Source organism: Cricetulus griseus, chromosome 2, assembly GCF_003668045.3.
Source record: "Cricetulus griseus strain 17A/GY chromosome 2, alternate assembly CriGri-PICRH-1.0, whole genome shotgun sequence".
Lineage (NCBI taxonomy): Eukaryota > Metazoa > Chordata > Mammalia > Rodentia > Cricetidae > Cricetulus > Cricetulus griseus.
Window position 1 is genome coordinate 255,290,291 of NC_048595.1, and position 25,606 is coordinate 255,315,896.

Genomic DNA, 25,606 nt, shown 5'->3' on the forward strand with positions numbered 1-25,606 from the left:
GAAAGGGAAGGTGATGTTGCAGGGCTAGCAGCCTGCAGAGCTGACTATGATCTGGAGGCCTCCGCGGTGCAGAGCTTCATATGGGGCTGAAGAGCTATGGAGCTGCGAGCTGAAGGGATGCGGAGTGCGCGTCTGTGTGCTGGCGGTTGGAGGGCTGAGGGGTGCAGGGCCGCGCGTTTGCGGGAAGCAGAGCGGTTGCAGGCGCGCGGAGCTACAGGCGGGAGGGCTGAGGGTCGGATCTCGGCTGCGGGCTCAGGAGCTGCGGGCTGGAGGCCTGCGGGGCGGAGAGCTGCGGGGCGGAGCTTGGCTGCGGGGAAATGACGTGGCCAGCTCCGCGCGCTCGCCGAGCCCCAAGCCGCGCGCCCTGGTAACGGCGCTCCGCGGCTCCCGCGTCTGCGGCCCGCCTCCCGCCGCTGCAGCCGCCCGGTCCCCGCCTCCCTCGCAACCCCGGCGGCTGCCGAGTCTCGGGGCCCGGTGGCCCGCCGTTCGCGGGACGCTAGCCGCGCCGTCGCCAAACCGGGGTAGGGGGACGCGGCCGTCGCGGGCGGGAGGGAAGGCGCTGGCCGCCGGGACTGGAGGGCGCGGGCCGGCGGGTCGGCAAGCGGCGGCCCCTGCTGTCGCCTGTCCCGCGTCGTCGCTGCGCCGGCCTCGCCCCGCGCACGGGGACAGGTGCCCCAGCCGGGGTCTGCCGGGAAGATGGCGACCCCGGGCATGAGCTGGCAGCAGCACTATTACGGCGGCTCTGCGGCCGGGGCGGCCAAATTCGCGCCCTCGCCGGCCGCCGCGCCGCCGGCCGGGCACAGCATGGACTACAGCCAGGACATGCACCTGAAGATGAGCAAGAAGATCGCCCAGCTCACCAAGGTACGGGGGTGCGGGGTTCGGGACTCACCTGGCTCCTAAGAGAAGCAATAGCCTAAGAGTTGCTTCCTGGACCAGCCAAACTTGGGTGGAATGCTGGCCACTGAACTTGAGCTACACTGCACCCCGCGGGGTTTCCAGGGCTTGCACCCCATTGCCAACCAAGAGTAAAGCAGCACAGAGCACAAGAAGGCTCACTTTCCGGGCTCCACAGTAGCAAATGGACTGTTGCTCCTGTGCCTCTTGCCGAGGGCTGCACGAGGCACCACGCCAAGAGTACCCGGTGAAGTACGGTACCTAACATGACCCGGAATCCTCAGAGTTAATCAGTGTCTGCTCCTAGGTCCCACGGTTAATGGGAGCATAAACTTCCCGAGGTTATTCCGAGGACTGTAGGAAGATGAAACATACCTTGCATGCCATTTTAGGGATTTAATGAGTCATTCCTTACTTACCCTGACATAATGTCAAATAAGGTTTATTAGATGAATCACACTGAGTTTGCATTTAGTAAATGTTTCATCTTTATCAGAATACAGTTTTCAAGGAGCCCATCACCTGCACAGTTTTCCAACCACGGTCAGTTTGTGAGCTCTCTTTCTAATTTAGTAAATACTGATAATAAGGCATGGGTCTATGTAGATCTTAGCAGCAGTATAGCGCTATGTGGGCTTGACGTTCACTGCTTGGTAATCTCTTTAGATCTGGCCCAACTCCAGAGCCCCATCATCTTATTTTACTAGAGTTTAAAGAGAGGACAGGGAATGGTTGTGAAAAGGTAATAAAAAGAGGGTGAAAATGGTAAAGAGATATAATGGAGGATACAGAGAAAGATGCCACAAAAGGAATAAAGAATGAAGGGATGCACAGAAGGCTAAATTTAAAGAGATTAAAAAAAAAAAAACAAGCAAACAAACTAAAAGCATGTGATCATGACTTGAGCCATGCAAAGCAATACTTCCTTTTGTGGAATGCATATATGTGTATGGTGTGTGTGTGTGTGTGTGTGTGTGTGTGTGTGTGTGTTCTAAGCACTGTCTGCATGTGTGTGTGTGAGAGAGAGAGAAACAGAGAGAGAGAGAAAGAAGAGAGAGAGAGAGAGAGAGAGAGAGAGAGAGAGAGAGAGGAGAGAGGAGAGGGTTGTCTCCAAACTCAGAATGGAAGGTGTAGCTATTATGGCTGGAGCTAAAAGCCAGGCCTCCCCAGCAGTTTCATCTTCAGAATGCTGGTGGCCATAGTGAGGCTCATGAATATTTGTTCTGGCTTTTTTTTTTTTTTTAATGCTGTGTGCACAACATTCCTTTTCTTATTTTAGAATGTCACTCTTGGAGACTCTTGTAACACACACTGCATAGGTTAGAAGTGGGACTGTGTAGTATTTAATAAAAGCGGGTTTTCATCAGTAAGCTTTTCCTCTTTCTACTTAGGCTTCAATTTCCTGTTCAGTAAAGCAATTCAGCCTCGCTGCACAGGTGGATATTAAGGGGGATGATCATATCTCTCTCTCAAATGTAATGAACCAGGTGCTGCTGGCCCAGGGCTTCCCTGGCTGCTGAGCATTGCCTGCATTCTGATTGCCTGTTTGTAGTTACTGTTTCTAACACCCAGTCTGCTTGGAAGTGCTGCAGGCATTTAATCCCTTGTGTTGGGGTTTCTCAGTGTAACACAGTTGACACTTCAGGCCAGCTAGTTCCTTATTGGGGACTATCCTGTACAGTCCAGAGATGCCTAGTAACATCCTTGCAAATTGTGGGTACAGGTTGCACATGCCTCTGCCCTGCATTTAGAAGTGACAAGAGACAGGTCTGCAGGCGTTACCAAGTGTTTCTTGGGCAGGGTAGTGTAGGAGGCTCATTGGTAAGGGATACTTACCATGGAGTTGTACTGAAATGCCTAGGGCTTCCCCCACCGCTATTGCTGGCCTTTATATTTCCTAAGATAAAGCCTGAGTCTGGTAACAGTCTAATAACAGCACTCGATTGCAGTCAGTATCACAATCCTTTCTGTATCACTTTAGAAATTGTCAAACTTGGTAGTCACATATACGTCATAAGCCTTGCACCATGAATGTGTGTATAAAAGGATTGCTAGAAATTTGACTTTGCAATGTATTTGCTGTCTGAGATTGTCATAAAGAGTTTACTACTGAGTTCCTAGCAGTCAGAGATAAATTAAACGCAGCTATGGTTGGAACTTGACTTTAGCTTTTTTTTTCAAAATACAATATTGTAGAGGTAACCATTTGAATAGGGACTTGGGACTAAAAAAGGAGCTCTGTTGATAAATTGCCTGCCCATGCAAACATGAGGATCTGTGTTTGATCCCCAGCACACACATGAAAAAGCCAGGTGCTGCAGCTTGCATTTCCAATCGAAGGGCTTGGGGAGCAGAAACAGGAGGATCCCCGTGGCTTTCTAGACAGCTGGTGTAGCTGAAGCAGCAAGATGCTGGTTCAGCGAGAGACCCAGTCTCAAAGAATAAGATGGAGAGTGATGAGAATGACAACTGACATCAGTCTCTGGCCTCCATGCATATATGTGTGTTTGTATGTATATACGCACACTCATGCACACACGTACACACACACACACACACCACCAATAAAAAATGCAATGGGCTCACACCACTGTTAAAGACACAGTGTGATTAAGAATGTGTGTTGTTGATGTCACACACTGTCTTGAGTTAGAAAGCTGGCTCCACTACTTACTAATAGTGTGACCTCAAGCAAGTCACTAACCCTGAGCCTCAGTGTCCTAGGTATAACAAAAGGAGTAATGCCACTTAGGAAGCTGTAATGGCACACAGTAGGCTCTTAATTCAGGTTGTCACTGAAATTACTTATTATGTACTACCAAAGTACTAAGAAGGAGTATTTTAAATTTTAACTTTGATTTTTTTTTTTTTTAAAGACAGAGGCTCTCTATATAACTGAAACTGACCTCAAAGTAACAGTGCTCCTGAGTCCTGGGCTCCCAGAAGGACTCTGTTCTGCATTTGATAGCATTATTGATACTCTATTTATTTTCTACCCAGCTCTATTAAAATTTGTATAGTAGATCTTCTGTTGAATAGCTGAGTTTCAAGGCTTCACATTCTGATTTGCTGTTTGGTCTGCAAAGCATGCTCCCGGAGATCCCACTAGCTCTGAAAGGGCAAAGAAGAAAATTAACCACTTTAGAATGCACCTGGTGAGGCTTGTCTGGTTTCTTTCCATTTGGTCCCAGGGATCACACCTTGTGAGTGCTGAGCAAGCACTCTGCCCCTGAGCTGTATCCCGAGCCCTTTGGTGTATTTTTAACTAAAGAAATTACTCACGGTGTGAATATTTGCTCAGGATCTGTTTCCTAAGAACCCGGCAGGTCAGCCTTGTCCTGGTGAGAACAGCAATTCTTAGAGCCCCTTTAGTAGACAGGGCTTTTGCTGAGTGTTAGAGCAAGCAGGAGTAAGAGAGAGAGGAGCAGAACAGCCTCTGCCCATAAGTCAGGAATATTTAGGTCGTTTATGTCAAGTTTTGCAAATGAGTGCTGAACTGGTGGTGGATTCCTATGTCGTGCCATGTTTCTGGAACTGTTAATAACTGACTTCAGGGCGAGGGGAGGGGCTGAATGGATTCTGTTTGATTTGTAAAACCCCATTTCTGTGCTTCCATACTTGCCCTTCTGTAGAAAAGCAGAACTTGGAAGAGGTAACCATGAAACAGCCTTGTTGTCCCCTTTCACTTTGCCTCCCCTATCCCCCTCCAGTCCAGTTTGTCCCTTTGACTTCTTAGGACTGGATTATTTTTGGCTAGCGATGGACTTGATTTTTCTAGTTGTCCTTAGATAATATTGATAGATCAATCTCAGGTCACGAGAAGTCTCAAATCTGATTAATAAAAGGTCCAGTGCCGATCATGCAATCTTGAGGGCAGATGCAGAGGTGAAGCCCCCTGTCTTCTGCTCGCCCTCTTCAGCCCTGCCTCTGGCCAGGGGGGATGGTAGGTGACTGGGGAAGGCATTTCATAGACTTACTATTATTATTATTATTATTATTATTATTATTATTATTATTATTATTTGCTTCTGGCCTGGTTTCTACCCTTGCCAGCCCTGGTCCCTGATCCCTGTGAAGTGACACAAGGAAGGACACAGAAGGAAGGGAGCAGCCAAGTTCCATGGACTCTAACTCTGGTGCTTCCGTAGCCTTGGCAGGTGTTTCCCGCCTACCTCCTGCCTCAGTTGCTTAAGATTTCCACTTTAACTTCCCTGATGATAAAAATGCATCTAAACTCTGACTAGTTGCTGGTTCCCTGCCCAACCTCTTGGGACTGGCATTACCGCCATATTCATTTTTTTATGGTGTGTTAAAGCTCCAGATATGCCTCTTGGCCCGACCCATGCAGCACCATCCCAGCTTGCTGTGTCTCTTGCCCATAGGACTTGCTTGCATGTGGTCCATGGGACAACACTCATCTTCTTCAGACTGGTAATGGGACCAGTTCAGCCATCTCTCTTGGGCTCATGTTTCTCCACCCAGCATCTTCTCATCCTGCTGATTATTAAGGGATGGAACGGGTGCCACAGTGCTTGATGTAAGTGTCAAGCTCACCAAGTGTTACCCTCAAAGCTTTCTTCTCAGCTTCAGTGGGGGCCAGTCATCTTTCCACAGACCCTTCTTCACTGTGGCTTCCCTAAGAAAATCACTAGAACCACTCTATGATTTCCATAAAGCTGCTTGTTGCAATGGTTTGCAGAGGGGTAACTTATGTGAGCAGTGCTTAACCTTCAGACTTCTTCCTTTGACATTTTAAAGAGTGCTTTGATCACCTGCTTTGGAATGCTGTTTTATTGTCTTTACCTCTAAGTAGAAACCTCTGTTTATTTTCTTGCTATTTTAGCTCTTGCCTCTGTTGGTAACTGAGTTTCTGGTACACCTCATTCCACTCATCATTTATAGTTAGAACTCACAGAAGGTACAGCATAAGCTGAAGCTTATAGTTAAAAGCTTTCTGTTTGGTCCTTTTTCAAGTTCTTTTCTTCAGTAGGCTGCTGTGGCCTTTCCACATGGAGCTGTCCTGACCAGTCTAGTCCTCTGAGGACTTCCTTCCTCTGAAGGCTTATAATATTTGTTACCTTGATTTCTCATTTGATACTTAATGATGCAAATTTGTCACTAGTGGTCATTATGGGTATGACTGTGTCCATTCCCCTTATTTGATTGTTAGTTTATCAGCTATAGGAACCATAACGTTTAGTTCCTGTAACCTTAACTCTTCATTCATTGTAACAGTTACTGAGTATTTGGAAAGGGTGATGGTGGTAATATGAAAGGAATTTTATTGTGAAGTAGGGAAAGTCAGTATTTTTGAGAAATTATATCTGTGGTTTTCCTGGGTTGGCTGAGTTAAAATATTCTAAGCTGTTTAAATGTGACTGGCAGTTCATTAAACCATTGATAAGTGCTATATGAACTTAGTTTTCATATAAGAATTTAAAATATAAACTCTTCTGTCTAAATTCTAACATAATTTCAGAAAGCAATTGCTATTTTTATAATCAAACATTTAAAAAAATCTTAATGATCATTTGACACTGTTTTTTTTCTATGTTCCAAACCAGAATGTATTTAGGCAATGCAAAAACCAGTAAAAATTTCAAACAATCCCATTTTCTCTTCATTAAATAAAACTGATTTTCAGTTTTTATTTATTTTTATTTTTTATTTTTGAGATTATAATTCCATCTTTTCACCTTCTGTCTCCTCTCCAGCTTCTTCCATGCACCCTCTTGCTCTTTTGTTGGATAACCAATTTGGGGGCTTTTCCTTCTAGAAGAATATTACTCCCAACTCCAAGAATTTCTTAATTTTTGCCTGTTTTTGCCAAGGGTTGAGGCCTCCCAAGCTTTCCTGTTCCATGTTAGCATGTTTATTGGTGCCATCTTTGTTTAGGTCATATTTAGACAGCCATGTTGGTGAGATTTCATGGGTGTAGCTTCTCTGACATTTGTAGAAAACACAATCCCACAGCTAACTTCCTATTCCTCTGGCAGGTACCACCCTCTCCCCTTCAGTGATTCCTGAGCCATGAGTGCAGGAGTTTTGTAGATGTATCAGTAGAGACTGGGCTCCACAACTCTGCATTTTGATTGGTTGTGGCTCCCTATAATGGTTTGTTTGTGGCAAAGATAAGTTTCCTTATGAGGGGTGAAGACTACACTGATCTGTGGGTATATGGATAAATGTTTAGAATGTACTTACGGATTATGCTGGTTAAATAAACTGGTTCTCCAAGACCCATAACTTCACTGAGTAGTTGGTTAGGTTTTCAGTACTAGGCGTGATTTCCCTCTTGGTGAGTCAGTCTAAAGTCTAATTAGAGAACTGTTGGTTACCATCAAGGTAAGTGTGACACCACTGCTCCTAAAGAGTTATTGTGCCATGCTGGTCATTGTTGTGATTCATAGGCACTGTAACCGTGTGGGACTATTGTTCACGTCCCTCTTTGGGAGGTTTGCATGGAGACTTCTGGCACCATGAAAGCTGGTCCTCAGGGAGGAGACTCCCAGATCAGATCCTGCTTGGGTCCTCTGGGTGCTATGTCCTAGGTGCATGGTGTCTTCAGCAGCAGGGATATGCCTTCCATCTCTGGGAGGCAACTGAGATAACAGCAGTAGCCTATAGTGTTTTGGGATTCTCTTATACAACCCTGCAAAAGAGGGCTTCTCCATTAGTTGATTAGTTGATAGCAATTTGCAGCTTCACTGGATTACCATTGTCCATACAATCTGTGGCTAACCAAATGTCAGCATACAGCACAAGACTGCACTGAAGGCTGTGATTTTCTCCTAAGCAAAGATTTAAATCCATGCCATTTTTATGTTTGATGTACTGCTTCTGATTTGTGTATGCATGGTTCAGCAGGCATGTCCATGTGTTGTGGCAGATGTGTGCAAAAGACAGCTTTTAGAAATTAGTTCTCTCATTCCATTACACTGGTCTTCTAGTTCAAACTCAAGTCACTAGGCTTTGTGGCAAGTGTCTTTACCCACTGAATTACCTCCCCATTCCAACTGCTCTTTTTAAAATGCAGATTTCTTCTTCATTTTTGCATTCTAACTTTATCTTATTTAGAGAATATATTCTATTTAATTCTTTGGGAATTCTCATTTTTGGTGCATCCTAAAATATAACTAACACTTATAAAAGTTCAAATTAGCAATGAAGAGTATACTTATTTGGGGGAGTTCCAGGTCCTCTTAATTCTAGTTCACTTATCTGCCATACCAAATAGAAAAAATAAAAGTTTGATGTGTTCCTGGTAAAAAAAAAGGGGGAGTGGGGGGAGCTTCTCATGCCTGGTGTTGGGGTTTTTGTTAGACTGTCTCTGGCTCTTGGAGAAGCGTTGTCAGCCCCGATGGGAAATTTTCATTTAAACTATATATGTATATGTGTATACAGACTCATGCATTATAGGTATTTCTAAGTAGATATACAATAATACGATTCCTTATAACTTTTCCTGTATATAACCTTACTTAAGTAAATATATGTATGTATGTATGTATGTATGTATGTATGTATGTATGTATGGTTATATACTTTTACTGTTTTAAGTAGTAACTGCATAATAATGTCCAGTTTGGGTTTCTGAGCAATTGCTGTAAGTAGCCTCATGGTGTAAACATCTGGCTGTTTCAGCTTAGCACTAGCACACGCCAGATGCGGCCTCCTTCTACATCCCGTGTTACACAGCAGCTCTGCCATTGTCTTGTGCAGTAGCATGGGCATAATCTTCTAGTCATAGCTGAATAGATTAATTTTTATGATTTTACAAATGGACACAAAAGCATGATACACAGATAGGTGTAGTCATATGGTCCTGTAATCCTAGCATTTGGGAGTTGAGGCAGGAGGATCATGACGAGGTGGAGGCCAACTTTAATTACAGAGTGAGTTCCAGGCCAGTCTGGGCCCCATAGCAAGTCTCTGTTTTAAAATTAAAACAAATGAAAAACCATAATGTCCTATTAATTGTCTAAAAAATTTTAGATGGGGATGGGGAGGGTGGAACTGTCTTTTATAGTTAAAGGAAACTCTGGACAGAAATTTTAGTCTCTAACTAGCTTAAACCACTCATTTACAGACATAGAAGTTGGGACAGTTATACAGCCTATCAGGACTTGAATTCAGTTCTTCAGATTGCTCTGCACAGACAGCTGAATTTACAGGTCTTTTTCTCAGTGTTTTCCTTCTCACCAATTTAGGTTAAGAAGTCACAGTTATTGTTTTCCCTATTGGAGCTATATTTTGCTTACCATCCAAATCAATAGATATTTGTTAATATTGAAACCAATCCCCTTTTTCCCCACACTGTAGAAATTTTCTAGATTTAAGGATGGGAAGATAGTTGGTAAAGCATTTGCTGCACAAATATCATACCTGAGTTCAATGTCTATGTGTAACCCCCCCCCCCAAACAAACAAAAGAAAAAGCCAGGCATGGTATTATATGCTTGTAATCCCAGAACCAGCGAGGCAAAGATAGGTGGAGAGGTGGATCCCTGAGGCTCACTGGTCAGCTGGCCTAGCCTGGTCCCCGTGGTACCTGATCCACCTCACTACCATGTGTATTGAAGTTACCAGTATAATCAGATTAGGTCAGTTGCTATACTTTAAATCCTAAAATGATGACTATTTCTGAAAATTTTGCATCTCCTCCAGTTGAGATGGGCATGAAGAGTAACTTGGGTCTGTAATACCAGTTAGGTGCTGGTTGGCAAAGGGGACCTACTGATGAGATGCTGCTGTGCCAGCCAATCCTGGGAGATTTCAACAACAAAAATCCCTCTTGTCAGTATGATGCTGTGAAAGGAGACTGGTGTGCACAATGGGAATTTGCCCTGCACGGCTGGTTTTTCACTATAGAATGTCCCTATCCTGCAGGTCTTTTGTGAATAAAAAGGACATTAAATAAATGCCACAGTTGGTGCACAGTAGGCCTTTTGTGGAGGTAGACACCTGCAGGGAACATTTGTTAACTGAATTTAGGGTTAAAAATGGAAAACAATGTTGTAAATGATAGCTTGATGGAGGGTGGGGGATGTCACCATCTGGTTCATTTTCTGTTTCAAGCCTATTTGAGCCACAGTAACTCTTTTAGATTTAGCTAGTAACCAAGTGGTCCTTTGATATACTGTACATCGAGTTTCTCTTATCCAAAATGCCTGAATTTGAAGTAAATCAGCTTCCCGATTTGCATATTTGGCCATATTTGCATAGACTTTACTGGCCAAACATCTTGACCTTAAGAGTCCAGATTCCTTCAAAATTCAAAATGTTTGTGTTACATGACAGTGTTGAAAAAGTTTTTAAGAGTAGGGCACAGTGACATGTACCTGTGGGCTGAATGAACTCTGAGTGAAAGGTAGGCAGGAATATTGCTTGAGCTCATGAAGTCAAGACCAGTTTTGAAAATGTACTGAGACCCCACATGGAGAAGAACAAACTGTTGGGATTTTGGAATGTTTCAGATTTCACTGTTCAGGTTAAAGATCTTCACCTTGTTCCTTCACTTCATGTGGAACAGTGAATTTTGGAATCGTCATCTTTTGCAAGTGGAAGATTGCCAGTTGTAGTCAGTATTTTGGTATAATTAAAATCTGAGCCCATAGCCCACACTGTAGAAAATATTTTCCTAGCTATTGCTAAACGGCATCGATAGACACTTGTCATTTGTAGACCTTGCAACTTTATTCTTTCCTACCAAAACTTTAACAAAAACATGTTAGAAGTTGAAGTGTACATTTGTTGTTTTTCTCTTAGTACTGTACTTTGATGTACACAATCTCAAAGCTCTGTAGTGCCTACAAAGATGGAAAAACAAGGTCAATGATCATCCGTGTCATGTGGGGTGGGTATTTCAGATTAGCCGCCGTGTGCTGCCTCCTATGTTACAAAGCAGATAGCATTTCTAACAACCCTTTAAAGTTGTCTGTCTGTACCTCGTTATTTTTGTACATCATGTCTATATTGAAATTTAAGGGGTTTGAAAGTACAACATTTTGTCCATGATTAGATTACCAAATATATTTGATATTTTTAGTCAAATACTGGAATAATTTATTATCTACTATTGGAGAATAACTTGTTTTAGTTAAGTGGAACTTACCTAGAGATTGATAATCTCCTACCATCTAACATGTGTTTTAAAAACATAATTCACAAGTTAACTATGGTTCCTTGTCAGCCTGAAGCCATTTTCATGACCAATAATACAGGATATTAAACCAAAGTTGTACCAATACCAAACCAAAGTTATACCAATACCATTAGGCTAAGCCTATAAATCAGGAGGCCCCAGACTGCATTCAACCCAGGGTCGCTATGCATGTACCCCAACCAAAAAAATGTAAACTCACTTAAAACATGATGAGATTTTTTATTGTTGTTGTAATTTTATTTTTTAATACCTTTATATAATTCTTGAGTGTGTGTTTACTGCTCTAAAGGTGGTGGGACCTGGAAGAATAGGACCTAAAAGTGAGACAGATTAAAGGCTCATTCAATGGCAATCTTTATTTGGAACATCAGACAATCTATACTCTGGGGGTTGAGAAAGGCCACATGAGCAAAGTTCTCATGAGTTCAAGCTGTATACAATCACAAGGACAGCTGCACATGGCAAAAACATGTTTTTCTATAGAGGCATATAAACAATTAACAATAGCCAGTCGTAATGAATAATCTGAAGTAAACTCACTCCTATCCACCACACATGGAAGTGAAAAACACATTCCAAGAACAATCCCATGGTTTTGAAGACATTGAGGTCACAAGACTCTTGTTTTCTCACAAGTACTCAGAATTCCTCACACAGGACTCCTTTCTTGGACGGTATACTGGCAAATTAGAACCTCTTAGGTGATGACATCATGTTTCAATGGCAAAAGGCTGTGCACTGAAATATATTTTGTTCATTCACCTTTTATTTGGCACTTCTCATTTGCTTACCAATGAAGTACAGAATAGAACATGCAGATTTCTTACCATGTCTTCTCAGTTGCACAGATGTTCCTGTTGTGGGGAGTGGGTGCTTAGGTGCAGGTTGAGTATCTCAAACTTGAGATACTGGAGGCCAGAAGTCTCTCATTGTGAACTGTTTTAGATTTTTGGAATATTTGCATATATAAGGATGGCACCCAAACATTAACATGACACTCGCTTGTGTTTGATAGACACTCAGGAGTGGTAAGTTTTTGAGATATTTTTGATATGTCTGCATTTTGACTGTGATTTGTCACATGAAATCAAGTTTGGAAATGCAGCAGCATTACTCAGTCCCAGAAAGCCTCAGATTTTGGACCTTGGCATTGGAAATGCTTACCCAATGTTTGTGTCAGTCATTTTGCTTAAGCTTGATTTCTACAAGATCCCATTTCCTTCAGAAAATATTTTGTGGTCAAATACAAAATAGTATTCTTATTCTTAGATGTTAAATGTCAACCAAGAGTTATGATTAGGGGGTACACTTCAGAGTGCATTTGCATGTGTTTAATGATCTACTGAGAACAGGAAAGGGGATAACAAAACTGAGGTGGAATTCAGAGGTGCATGTGTTTAGAAAGTTTATTCAGTTGTCAACACTGAACTAAACATTATTCGTTACTTATTTCTGTTAATTTATTATCCCATTTTGGATTATATGGGTTTTTTTCTGTTTGTTTTTATTTGATGGGGAAAACATAATAGGAATATGTTGATCATATGTATCACAACATTTATTAATTATGACAAATCCTACATATATTACCATGGGCAACTTGTTCTATTTGATTTGATTATTTGGTAGAGGTTATGTATATGCTCTCCTCAGGCCATGAATCTTTGTTTCTTAAGCACATCCCTAATAAGGTTTTGATGCCCTAGTTAGTGCATTCAGTGGTTACAAATCGCCATGTGTGTATTTGGCCAGGGAATAGAAGGAATGGAGGGAAACCCCAGGAAACCGGGGGTTAGTGTATCTGTGTGAGATCAGGATTTCCATGAGCAGGCCAGAGAGTCCCTTGGAAAGCCTCAGCAGTATTCACCAGAGGGCCAGAGCGAAGGTTCCCTTAGATCTACTTCAGTATGTCTATGACTTCTGTATGTGCTGCCTTCCAGTAAACGTTTTCACCTCTCTGAACCACACTATAAATTGACAGAGCCTACTGCACACAGTTATTGCAAAGGTCAAATGAGATAATTTATGTAGGTGAGAGGCGGTCAATAAATATCAAATCCTGTGCGCTCCAGTCCTTTCCCCTCCAGGCTGAGCCTCTGCCAACACTGTCTCTAACAGAAAGTGTGGTTTGCACAGGATCTCTGGGATGCAGGGATGTTTGGCATCATTGGGGGCCATAGCTAAAAGCAAAGGCTGAGGAGTGATGAAAATCTGGTCAGTTCTCATTATGCAAAGCAGTTCCTATTCCATGCTCTGTGTTCCCGGGGCAAATTAGAATGAGGTTGGTGACAATCCCCTAGTCTGCCATGTCCTCAGCTGGTCAGCACACAGTGCCTTTGTTTATGTCTGCCTGAAACACTTTGTGAATTGTTGGTTCATTGACACTGAATCTGCTGTGTGACTCAGGTACAAATGGAGCTTATCTAAACACACCGTGTGAGTGTTAGATTTGGAGTTAGGTACACATTTTAGCAGGAAGGTAAATCCACAAATAGGAAGTCCATGGGTACGAGGAATAAGCTGTATCTGAAAACAGCAGAATTTTGTATCTACATAGCCCGGCTTTGGCTTTCAGCTGTTGTTATGGGCCTGTGTGACTGTGACTGTTATTACCACCCTAAACACCCGGCTATTATTGCAACTGTGGCTCTTGTTATTTCCCCAAACACTTGGTGGTGAGACAAAGAGGAGGAGGCAAGAATATTCATGTGCTGTGTGAGTTGCCAGTCATCTGGCCCAGGCTCCACAATTACATTCAGATCTGCTACTTGCATGTTAATTGTATCTGTCACATTGCCCTACTTCAGGAAAAGTGACACAGTGTATAATTTATTTCAAAACACGGGGTGAGGGTCAGTGAGACGGTTAAGAGGATAAGAGCACTTGCTGCCAAGCCTGGCAGCCTGAGTTTGATGTGGCGGAAGAGGAGAACCAAGTCCTGCAGGTTGTCCTCTGATCTCCTGTGCGCTATGGCAGTGCCATCCCTACATTCAAACACAAAAATAAATAACCGTTAAATTAAAAGGCAAACACAGAGCAAAAGCTTTAACACTGCTGTGTGGCTTTAGCTTTATTTCAATAAAGCCATGTCTTTTGTGTCCATCATTTGCTTAGGATTTATTTGCAGTTGCTTCCTTCCCAGCGTACTCTGCCAGTGTGGGAGATGGTTTTGGTAAAAGTCTTTGTAGGTGTATAAAGACAGCAAGGAATCTCATAGTTTGAGTCTGTCACACATTTGATTGGACATTTTATGGATTACATTTATGCAATATATAAGAAACTTAAAAAAAAAGACAATCCAAATATAGTATGTCTTAGGTGTGTGGTTTAGTGTCTCCATGCAGTCTTCTTAAATGGTCTAGGACAGGCACTGTTTTCTTTTGTTTTGGGATAGAACCCTGGGCCTCTTTCACAGTAGGTCACCTGCTACCACTGAACCATTGAACCAAATTCCTGGCCAGCCCTTTTGGTGTTTTTAATAGCAGCACGTGTTCCTATCTGTCTTCTCTTTCTGATCCCAATCACCTTGTGCTTTTAAAAAATACTCATGAGGGCTGGAGAAATTGCTCGCTGAGTAAAGGCATTTGCTGCCAATCCCAACCGAGCATACCCACAGCCTTGAGCCCCTAAGCCACCATTGCTATTTGCTTTCTCTATTTCTTTCTCTTAACTGTGGAACATTTTACTGAAATCTGTAGCTGGTGGCTGAACAGCGCCTCCCTACAAAAGAGCCATCATCTCCAGCTTCATCTCAGAAACCTGTGAGTATGTGACCATCATTTCAAGATGTGATTTAAAAACTTGAGACAGGTGTTTACTCTCGATTTTTCTGCTAGGGAAGAATAATCTCAAGATACTCTCTCAGTGAAAGAGAGAGGTGGGAGAGGCTGCAGAAATGTCAACTAGTCTTTGCTGGCTTTGGAGTGGGAAGCAAGGGATACAAACCAAGGACTGTAAGTCGCTTCTAAAATATGGAAAAGACAAGGAAAGAAGCCCGTGTGACCATCCATATTTTAGCCCAGTAAAACTTCAGATCTCTGAGCTTCAGAGTTATAAGATGAGCAACTTTAGGTTGTGTTGAGAACACTGGCTATGTGGTTACATTATTACAGGAGTTGTAGGAAATTAATGCCAGGACTGACATGCCGTTTTATTTTGTCAGATGGTTTTGCTGAATTCTCTGATGGTGCTGTGTTTGAACATTTTTTCCCCACTGTCCTTTTTCTCTCTCTATATATATTGGGGAGATGCAACCTTCTACTCTGCTGAAATTAGCAATGCTAGCAGATTGAAGCTATTTGTCGTTCTTTCTTTTTTTTTATCCTGTAAATTTTTTTCCCAATTTTATTTTTTGTTGATTGTTTGTGGATTTCACATCTTGATCCCATTCATCTCCCCATCCCTTCCCATCTGATCTTGCAACCCTCAGCCCCAGGATAAAACAAGATAAAATTCGAAAGACAAGGGGGGTCTCTTTATGGAAGCTGTAGTGTGACACAGTGAGTCACACCCTGTCTTTTAGTCCATATATTGATACTTGCAAGTGTTCATTGCAATGAGTTGTTGGTCTGGTTCGAGGTCTCTGGTTTTTGATACATCATCAACACTGGGCCCTCACTGGGACTCCTCTTGGGTATCCTGTTGTCCTGTGTCTTGGAGATCCTGTAACCTTGAGTCTACAGGACCAGCCGCTTCACTTTCTCCAGCAGATCGTAGATGGAGTGGATGATGGGACTGACTGACTCATAGCTCTGGTTCTGGGTCTGGGTAGTTACTAGGTTGGTCAGCCCACCAGCTCTTCTTCGTCGTCAAAACCATGATGAGCTCTCCTATACTGCCCAGGCTAGTTCACCCTATGTAGTAAGCAGCAGTGGGCAGGGCTGATTCTTCTGCCCTCATGTCCCACACCTACACCAGCTTTACTGTGTTGCCTAGGTGAGGTACAGAGGCCACTCTGCCTAAGGCTGCAGCTAGTGAGAACTCCCTCTCTCTTTAGTGACCTCAGGGATGGTTCTTGCACCTGTAGCAAGCTTTCCTGTTGGACTATCTTTGGACTTCCAGCCCACAAATAATGACCCAGAGACTTATTATTAATTATGAAAGCTTGGCCTTTAGCGTAGGCTTGTCTTAACTAGGTCTTATAACTTAATTAACCCATATTTTTAAATTTATGTTCTACCATGTGGCTTGGTTACCTCTCTTCCATCTTGTACCTTCTGTCTTTTCTCCTTCTCTGGCTGGTGACTCTGCCTTTCTTCCTCTCAGTGTTCCGTCATCTCTGTAAGTCCTGCCTAACCTCTTCTTGACTAGGTATTGGCCATTTAGCTCTTTATTTAAGCCAATTAGAAGGAGCCTTGGCAAAGGCATATCTTCACAGTGTAAACAAAGATTCTGCAGCATCCACCTACCACAGGCCTCGAGGGGCATGGGGTGGGGCTTCTCTCCCTTGCCCACACCACCATATGGTATATGAGGGGCAGAATCCCGTCTCTCACACTCACATTCTCGGCCTGGCTCACCCATGCCTCCAACAATGGGGTTAGCTCTACTGTGTTGCCCAGGCGTGGTCCAGGGCGTACTCTCCCTAGTTCTGCATCTAGTGAGGGTACAGGGCTAGCTCTCCCATTCTCACAACCTTGGGGCAGCCTCATCTGTGCCCTAACCAGCAGGGTCAGCACTACTATGTTGCCTAGGTGAGGTGCAGGGCCTGCTCTCCTGAGTGCTGTAGTGATGAGGGGAAAGGGGAGCAGGGCATCTCTCCCCTATCCATGCTACATGACAGATGAGAAGTGGGCCTAGCTCTCCCACACTTAGGCCCTCAGAGTGAGCTCACCAGAACAAGCACCAGCAGGGTCAGGTATCATTCTTTCTTTAAGAGAGCCATCTCCTTAGCTCTCATGAATATATTGTTGCTTCTCTGTCTCAAGTAGATCCTCTTGATGACACATAAAAGTTAAGGAAGCTAATTGGAAAGTTGACATAGTGAGAAATTTTGAGATCTTAAAATGGTGGCGAAGAAAGAAGAGATTGGAGAAATATTTCAGAGCTCAGCATGTCAGAACTTGGTGACAGTTTGTTGTAGGGGAAGATTGAGATGGACAGGTCTGTTGTTTATTAGGTGCTTAAATATTTGATGCATGAAGGAGAGAATGACTACATAAGTATAGAGGTATCGGTAAGAAGGATTGTATTAGTTATCTATTGCTAAGTAACAAATAATCCCAGTAATCGAGAAGCTTAAAGTAACATTTACTGTCGCACATAGAATCTAGGGTTTGTTTCATAGATGTTATTTATTTGGCTTGTTCTGGTTCAAGGCTTCTCATGAAGTTGGCCAGGGCTGTAGGCACTGACGAGTTGACTATAGCAGAATTTCTTCCACATGAGTTAACTTATATGACTGAGTTCTGTGTGATCCCGAGAACGACCTATGATACACATGCTTTTCCATTCAAATGAGTGAGTTTTTTTAAGTTTCGGGGTTTGCTGTTTTCCAAACAGGAAAACAAGCCAAGAAACACAAAGAGATAAGAGTAAAAACCTGGTGCAGATTGACTTCATCAACCTAATCAGACTTAGGATCAGTCTAATAACAGCCAGTTTATTCCCAATGTATTTAAGCCTAGCATAATTTGGGAAAAAAGTTTTCCAGTGTGATACAATCCCCATTGCACAAGGAAGTGTAATTACATTTCATCTCAGTTCAACTCAGGGTAAATTTCATTTCCTCTAAGAAGATGGGTTCTAGAGATACACTATCTGTACTAGCTTAAGGGCCTAATGGTCTGGCCTGGTCTGGATCATACAGATAGTGTATATGTTATTTGGGCTATTATCCACCTCTGGTCCTGGTTGTCAGAGCTTGGGGAAGGTCATTTAGATTATTAGCTACTTGCATTCTTAGTTGTAAGAGCTTGATATGGCCGGGCCCAACAGATAACACAGATCATGAGGCTGTTAATCACTTCCAGCTCTCAGCTTTCTAGGTGGAAGAACAGGCTGTTGATCTTTCCCATTGGAAAGACAATCCTTTGTTCTTAACATTCCTGGTTTCTCTGGAGACCTGTGGGCTCAAGGACCTTCATGCTATGCTCCCAACATTAAGTATATCGTAAACAAGAGTAAGGGAACAAATAGCAGGTAGAGAAAAGCAGCAGATAAATAGTTAAACACAATGAAATCCAGCAGAGATGACTGGAGTAGCCTGATTGAGACAGCAAACAGGTAACATCATCATATTGGGGCTTTAGACACCCAGCAGAAATGACTGGAGAAGTTGAGGCAATCACCTGATTAAGCTTTCTTTGCATGGATGAGCTTTCCATGGCTGAACTTCTGGCTTCCCATTACCACTGCAGACATTTTATACCTTAAGATAAGCAATAACAACTTGTGTTGGAAATGTTTACCTTGTAGCTGTTTTCAAGGGCACATTGTTTTCAATATTGGACTGTTTTCCATGTTCCCTTCCCTCCCTGTGACAGAATTAGGGAATCCAGCACTGTACAAGAAGTCTTGGACAACACTGTGAGATAAATCTGTGTGGCTCTGAAATGTTGGGATCAACCTTGTTTCCAGAGACAGTTTCTTGGTGAAGTTAAAAAGCAGGTGGCAGTTTACCTACACATTGTGTATTACAGGCTATAATCTGGAAACTTTAAACCTTGAGTGGGTCTCTCCTTAGCATGTGATCTAGGGCAAGGGTCAGGGACAGACAAGATGAAAACAATAGTCTCTTCAGGATATAATCATAAAATGACATATAATTTCCTTTGGTATGTTTCATGGTTACAAGGACCAGCCATTTTACAATGAAGGAAGCAACTACACAAATATTTGCAGTTATCTGCTGTTTTGTGAAAAGGGACATTGTTTGTCATGTTGATGGAGAAAAAGGCTTGGGATTACTCCAGAATCTGAATTTTGCTTGATAAGTGCAGCAAATGAACTGGCTTAAAGAACGTTAAAGAGCTTTGGCAGAGAGTAATTTGGCTACTCCACAGTTAGGAACTGTAATGGACTTTCCTTTGGGCCTCCAGCTCACAAATAATGACACGGAGACTTCTTATTAATTATGAAAGCTTGACCTTAGTTTAGGCTTGTCTCACTAGCCCTTGTAACTTAAATTAATACATTTATTTTAATCTACATTCTGTCATGTGACTCATTACCTCATCTCTCCTACTGTCCATGCATCCGGCTGGCAACTCCGCCCTCCTAGAGTCCTGCTCCTCTTCTTTTCTCTGCCTGGAAACCCTGCCTGTCCCTCCTGCCTAGATATTGGCCATTCAGCTTTTTATTACACCAATCACAGCGATACATCTTTACACAGTGTATAGACCCCACAGCATTTCCCACTTTTTGTCTAAATAGGAAAGGTTTTAACTCTAATATAGTAAAAGTATATTCAATAAGAAAAATTATCAGGTAGGAATTACATTCACAATGTTTAGTCCATATGTATTTTGCAAATTTGGAGAAAGAACTGTATTATCCTAACTTAGAGAATCCAGAGTTTTATACCTAAGTCATTTTCTATCACAACTTGTATTTTCGCCCTAAAAATATATTTTTAGACCTTAAAACATCTTCTTAAATAAACAATTGAAGCTCTTATGTTTCTCAACCTTATAAACTTTACATCTCTTATGTAAGTTTCTTTTCTGAAGTTGGTAACAAGGAAAATCTTTAACTATAACTATCTGGTCTTCAACCCAATCAAAGACCTGAGAAAGATATAATATTGCCTGGGTAAACAGGAAGTGCAGATTGCGCAACCTCCAAAGCTATAGAAATGACAGAAGCACCTGGCTGCCTGGATAGTCACCAAAGATTCTTCTGCTGTGATGAGGCATCCATCTTTGGCCTACAGGCCTACAATATTTGACAGACTTTCAATGAAGCAGGAAGTTTGAAAGACTGTTTTTCCTTGTATTGACAAAGTTTGGCAGTCTTTTCCCTTTGAGTCCTGCTTGTCCAGTTTGTACAGCATACTGTCAGCAACTGAGACAACAGTAGTTTCTTGTCCAAATGGCTAGCTTTGCTGCAATAAAAGCAAATTCCATATTCTATATTCAGTAGGTCTCTGAAGTGTCTGAAGATCACCTATCTAAAATGCATATGTTTAATCTTGAAAACATACTAACATAAGCAGTTTGTAATAATAGCTTTCAAGGACTAGAACTTTATTTTACATTTTTAAATGAGCTGCATAAGTACAATATCTTAAACAAGAGTAGAAATATCTATGGTATAACAAAAAAACCTTAAATTTGTATCAATATACAAAAATCCATAGAAATGTAAAATATTTGAGATGAGTAGTTGTCTTTTTATTCCATATCCCTACATCCCCACTAAATGATGACAAACTTCAAAAACCCACTAAATGACCATAAACCCAACTAAACTCTTTTTCCTTGGTCATGGTGACTCATCAAAAACAATAGAAAGTAACTAATTCAGAGGCTAACATTAAGCTAATAGACTGAAGACAGACAGACAGACACACACACACACACACACAGAGAGAGAGAGAGAGAGAGAGAGAGAGAGAGAGAGAGAGAGAGAGAGAAACACCATTGGGATACATGAAATCCATCCTTGGAAGGTACTGTGATGAGGCAGATTGAGTGGTAAAGTTGTTTTAAATTGGACCTCATGCTGACCTTGTCCTAAGGGGTTGCTACTGGATTTCATGAGGAAACTGTGTGCTACAGAGTTCCAGTGACTTGCTGCTGACCAGGCTGTGAACAGAGGCAGAATCTGAACCTAGATTTGTTTTGCTCCCAAGTTGACCTTGTAGAGGGCAGTTAGGTGAATACCCACATAAATGCTTGTATATCTGTGATGAGTTAGGTAGTGTGAGAGCAGCTTGTGGTGAGAAGAGCCTTACTGAAGCTGAAAGATCAGCTTCAGTAAGGAATGTAGCAGAATGTGATCCTGAGTATGTAGGTTGTTAGTTTTACTTTGTGTGGATTATTATTATTATTCAACTTCTGGTTTGGATTCTAAAGAATATAATATAGGCTGGTGGGAATGACAGTCTTGGGGGAAGAGACAGGTAATGGAGATGAACACTGGAATTTAACTTAACATATTCCACAATCATTTGCCTGCATAAAGTAGAATGTATGGTTATGAAATGCAAAATCTTAGATACTCAAGTTTTTTTAGAAACACCATTTCCTTTATTATTTTTAATTATGTATGTGGGAGGATCTGATTTGCAATTTTCTTCCTTTACTGCTAGTCAAGTATTCCTGAAAAGGGGCCAGCTCTGTTTTGAGAGATAGCTATCTGGTGGTTTAAATGGCTATAGCCCACGGAGATCAGAAACTTTGGCTCTCCTGGAGCTGGAGTTAAGACAGTTATGAGCTACATGACATGGGTTCTGGGAACCAGGCTCAGGTCCTTTCCAAGCAGTACTTGTTCTTACGCACTGGACCATTTCTCCAGCCCTGTGTGCTCACAGTTCTGTAAATGTTGGACAGCAGCTCAAAAACCATAGATATTTGTCAAATGGTAATAAAGAACACTACAGTTTTAAAGCAAGATTATGACCCGTTTAAGTGAATTGTCAAAGATCCTCATACTTTGATGAAATTCTTCACATAAAATTTCTATACATTTGGTCATAATAAAAACACTGAGTTTGGCATTTTGGGAACATAGCTGTAGTTTAGCATTGGTAATGCTGAAGTAGACTGTAATTTTGAGGCCAGCCTGGGCTACATACTGAACATGGAAGGTCTTTCCATTTTCTATTTCCCTCTTCCATTTTTCTCTGTGGTGTTTTAAAGTTTTCATCCTAGGGTTCTTTTATCTTCTTGTTTAAGCTTATTTCTAGCCTTTTTAAAGAAGGTTGTTGTGAATGAACTTGCTTTCTTGACTTCTTTCTCATTCTTGATGTACAAAAATGGCTACTGATTTTGTGTGTAGATTTTTATCTTGTCACCTTGCTGAATTTATTTACAAAAGCTAAAGGTCTTTTGGTGGTGCCCTCAGGGTCTTCTAAGTAGTCTTTTGTCACCTACAAATGACTTCTTTCTGTGAAGGTTATCTTCATTGTCACCTTGATGGGATTTAGAATCACCATGGCAATACCTCTCTGGGTGTGTCTGTGAGGACTTTTCCAATTCAGTTTTACATAGCAGGAAAGATGCAGAATATGGGGGTCCCAGACTGAATAAAAGGAGAAATTGAATGAGCAGCAGCATTTCTCTCCCTCCCTTCCCCTCTCTCCCTCCCTCCCTCCCTCCCTCCCTCTCTCTCCCTCCCTCCCTCTCCCTCTCAGCCTCCTGAGCATAGTGGCTCTGTGACCAACTACCTCATGCTCCTGCTGCCACCCATGCCTCCCTTGCTGCAATCAATTATACCCTCAAACTGTGGTACATAACAAAATAAATCTTGTGTTAAATGTAAGTGGACATCTTTCTTTTGGTCCTTATTTTAGATGAAATCCTTTAAGTTACTTCCCAGTCAGTCTGAAGTTGGCTATGTGTTTACCTATAGTCCTTGTTATGTTGAGTTATGATGTTTCAATCCTTGTTTCTTTGGGGATTTTGTTTCAGGAAAGAGATGGATCTTTGTGAAAGGCCATTTATGCATCTATTAAAATGATTATGTGATTATCCTTCCTTGATTCTGTTTATGACCAGGATTATATTTATTGACTTGATTATGTTGAGCCATCTCTGCAAGCAAGCATCCCTAGATTTAAAGCAGTTTATAATCATACTGTGTGGTCTTTAAAATAAGTTGTGAATTCAGTTTGCAAGTTTGCATCTGTGTTCATCAAGGATATCTGTCTATGATTTCCCCTTTTTGTTGTGTCTTCATGAGGTTTTGATTAGGATAATGCATTAAAGAATGAACCTGGACCATTTTCTCCTGTCTGTGGTATGGAATACTTGGAGTAGCAGTGCCTTGTGCTTTATCGACCTGGTAAAGGTTAACAGGAGAATACATCAAGTCCTGTGTTCTTGTTTTTCTGGGAGACTTTTTATTATTCTGTCAATTTCATTGCTTATTATGGATTTTTTAGGCTGTTTATAGCATCTTGGTTTAATTTAGGTAGACCATGTGTGTCTAAAAGTCTATTTCTTCTATCTTCTCTATAACACTGGAGTATAAATTTTCAAAACAGCATGTCTGGAGGGTCATTAGATCTCTGTTGTAGTGTCTTCAACTTGCCTCCAATGTTATTAGTTTGCATTTTCCTTGCTTTTGGTTAACATAGTAATAGTTTGCCACTTATTTATCTTTTCAAAGAACCAATTTGTTTCAATAATCCTTTATATTGATCTTTGAATCTTGACTCATTAAATGGGGTTCTACCATTTAGTATTTTTTTCTTTTATATTGGTTTTGAGTTTGCTGTGTTCTTGTTTTTCTAGATCTTGACAACCATCATTAACATGATTATTTGAGATCTGGTTTTTGTAACATAGAAACTTATGGTTTTGCACTACCCTCTTTTAGAATTGTCTACACTGTGTTTCTGGTATTTTATGTTTTCATTTTCATTTCATTCTAGGAATTTTTAAATTTCCCCCTGGATAATTTAGTCACCCCTTGAGTATTGAAAAGAAAATTATTGTTGTATCTCCTGTTCCGATTTTTTTTTCATTTCATTATGATGTGGTAGAATTCATGAATTTTTTTTCTTTCATGTTTGTCAAGACTTACTTTGTAGTCTAATAGATGATCTAGACTAGAGAAAAGTCCATGAGCTGGTGGTAAAATGTTTCTTTTTCATTTGTTGTATTCTATAGATGTCTGTTAAGCCTATTTGATTCAGAGTGTTGTTTAACTCTGATTGTTCCTTGATTTCTTGACTTGGTCTATCCATCGATGGAGTAAAGGCTACCTACTATAATTGTATTAGGGCTGGTGTGTCCCCAAATGTCTAGTGTTATTTATGTAAAATCATTGTCTCTTCTTAGGTAAAGGCGACTAATCATATATAGTAGCTTTATTTGTCTCCTTTTATTAATGTTGTCTGGAGGTTTGCTTTGCCCTTTGTGAATTTATTTTATCCTTCTTGCTTTCAGATACAGTGCTTTGAATATCATTTCCCATTATTTCTGTTTCAGTCCATGTATATCATGGGTGAGTTGAGTTTCTTATAGGCATTAATTAGCTGGGTTTTGTTAATCTAATCAGTCTGTTAGTTGCAGTTTTTGAAAGACTTCTTTATTTTTATTGTATGTGCAAGGTGTTTTGCTCATATGTACATATGTACATATGTCTATGTACCACTTGTGAGCCTGGTGCCCCAGCCCATCTGTTCTTTTTAATTAGGGAATTAAGACCATTTACATTCAGGGTTATTATTGGCAGATATGCCTTAACTTCTGTCACTTTGTTGCTTTGAATCCTTTATCTTTTATTTCTCCTTTATTCATCTTAAGGTTTTGGTGGTCTACTGCATTATGTTGTTTAATTCTTTCCTAGTGCTCATTTGCTTTTCTCCCCTCCTGTTGAGACTTACCGTTGTTTGAGCTGCTGTGACTTGAACTTTTCTTCTGCGTCTTTGTACCTTACACAGTGCTGACTTAGTGACCATAGATCCTATAGTTAATTCTTACCATATCTTTATTACTACACTGCTTCTGGTGGATGCCTTTTCTCATAACAAAAATATATATTGGCAGTGAATTTTTAAAAAAATTTCAGGGCTTGATATATATCATCATCCCATGCCCTCTTGGCCTTGATGGATTCTGGGGAAATACCTGCAGTTATTTTGATGTGATGACTTTGTTGAATACTTTGGTGCCACTGTCTTTCAGCTTGTAGAATACCTTCTTTGTCTGCAGTGGAGTTTGTCTGGTCCTGGTCTCTTCTTTGTTGGGAGACTTTACCACTGTGTTACTAATGTCATTGCTCCTTGTGAATCAATGCAGGTTGTTCGGATCATCTTGGTTTCACTGTGGGTTATATGTGTCCACTTCTAGACTTCTGAATGCATTGAAGAATATTTTCCAACTAGTACATAGGGAACTTCTGGATCCCACTGGTGTCTGAATCACCTGGCAGTTTTCAGTTTTCCCTGGTGTTGCTTTCTACTTCTCCATGCTTTTTAGCTTCCTAGTCATTCTTGATGCTCAGTGCTCTTTTCTCTTCATTTCTTCTCAGAATGTAGTTTGCCCTTTGTTTCCCCTCAGTCCTAGAGCTGTGTGGAGGAATATTTGAAATCTGCTGTCTTATCTCTACTCAATTTCATCTTCTCTTTATAACTTGTTTAGCAGGTAGCAGTCTCTTCACTGGGTAGGAAACACCTGAGATGGAGAGCTGCTTAAAATAACTTTCTCAACACTATACACTTGTATATAAAGGCAAAGGTGCTACCTCTCCAAAGCATTGGAATCCTGTGTAAAACCAGTTTTCTGTGTTCGCAATGGTGAGAGCTGGCTGTTTTCTTGTAGGCTTCTTATCTACTCAATTCTGTTTCCTTGCGCTTTGCTGGGCCCCAGCTCCAGATGCAGGCAGCTGGATCCCGTATCTATTCTTCTGCAGTTGTGTCTTGTATTTTCTGAAA

At 41.4% G+C, this 25,606-nt stretch overlaps 1 protein-coding gene across 1 annotated transcript in view; it reads left to right on the forward strand.

Moving 5' to 3' along the window:
* Nucleotides 1-696: 696 nt before the first annotated feature.
* Nucleotides 697-25,606, forward strand: part of Fam184a (family with sequence similarity 184 member A) — a 116,087-nt gene continuing 91,177 nt past the window's right edge. Inside the window, exon 1 of the mRNA XM_027402088.2 lies at nucleotides 697-864. Coding sequence (XP_027257889.1) covers nucleotides 697-864 — 168 coding nt within the window. The remainder of the gene's footprint in view (nucleotides 865-25,606) is intronic.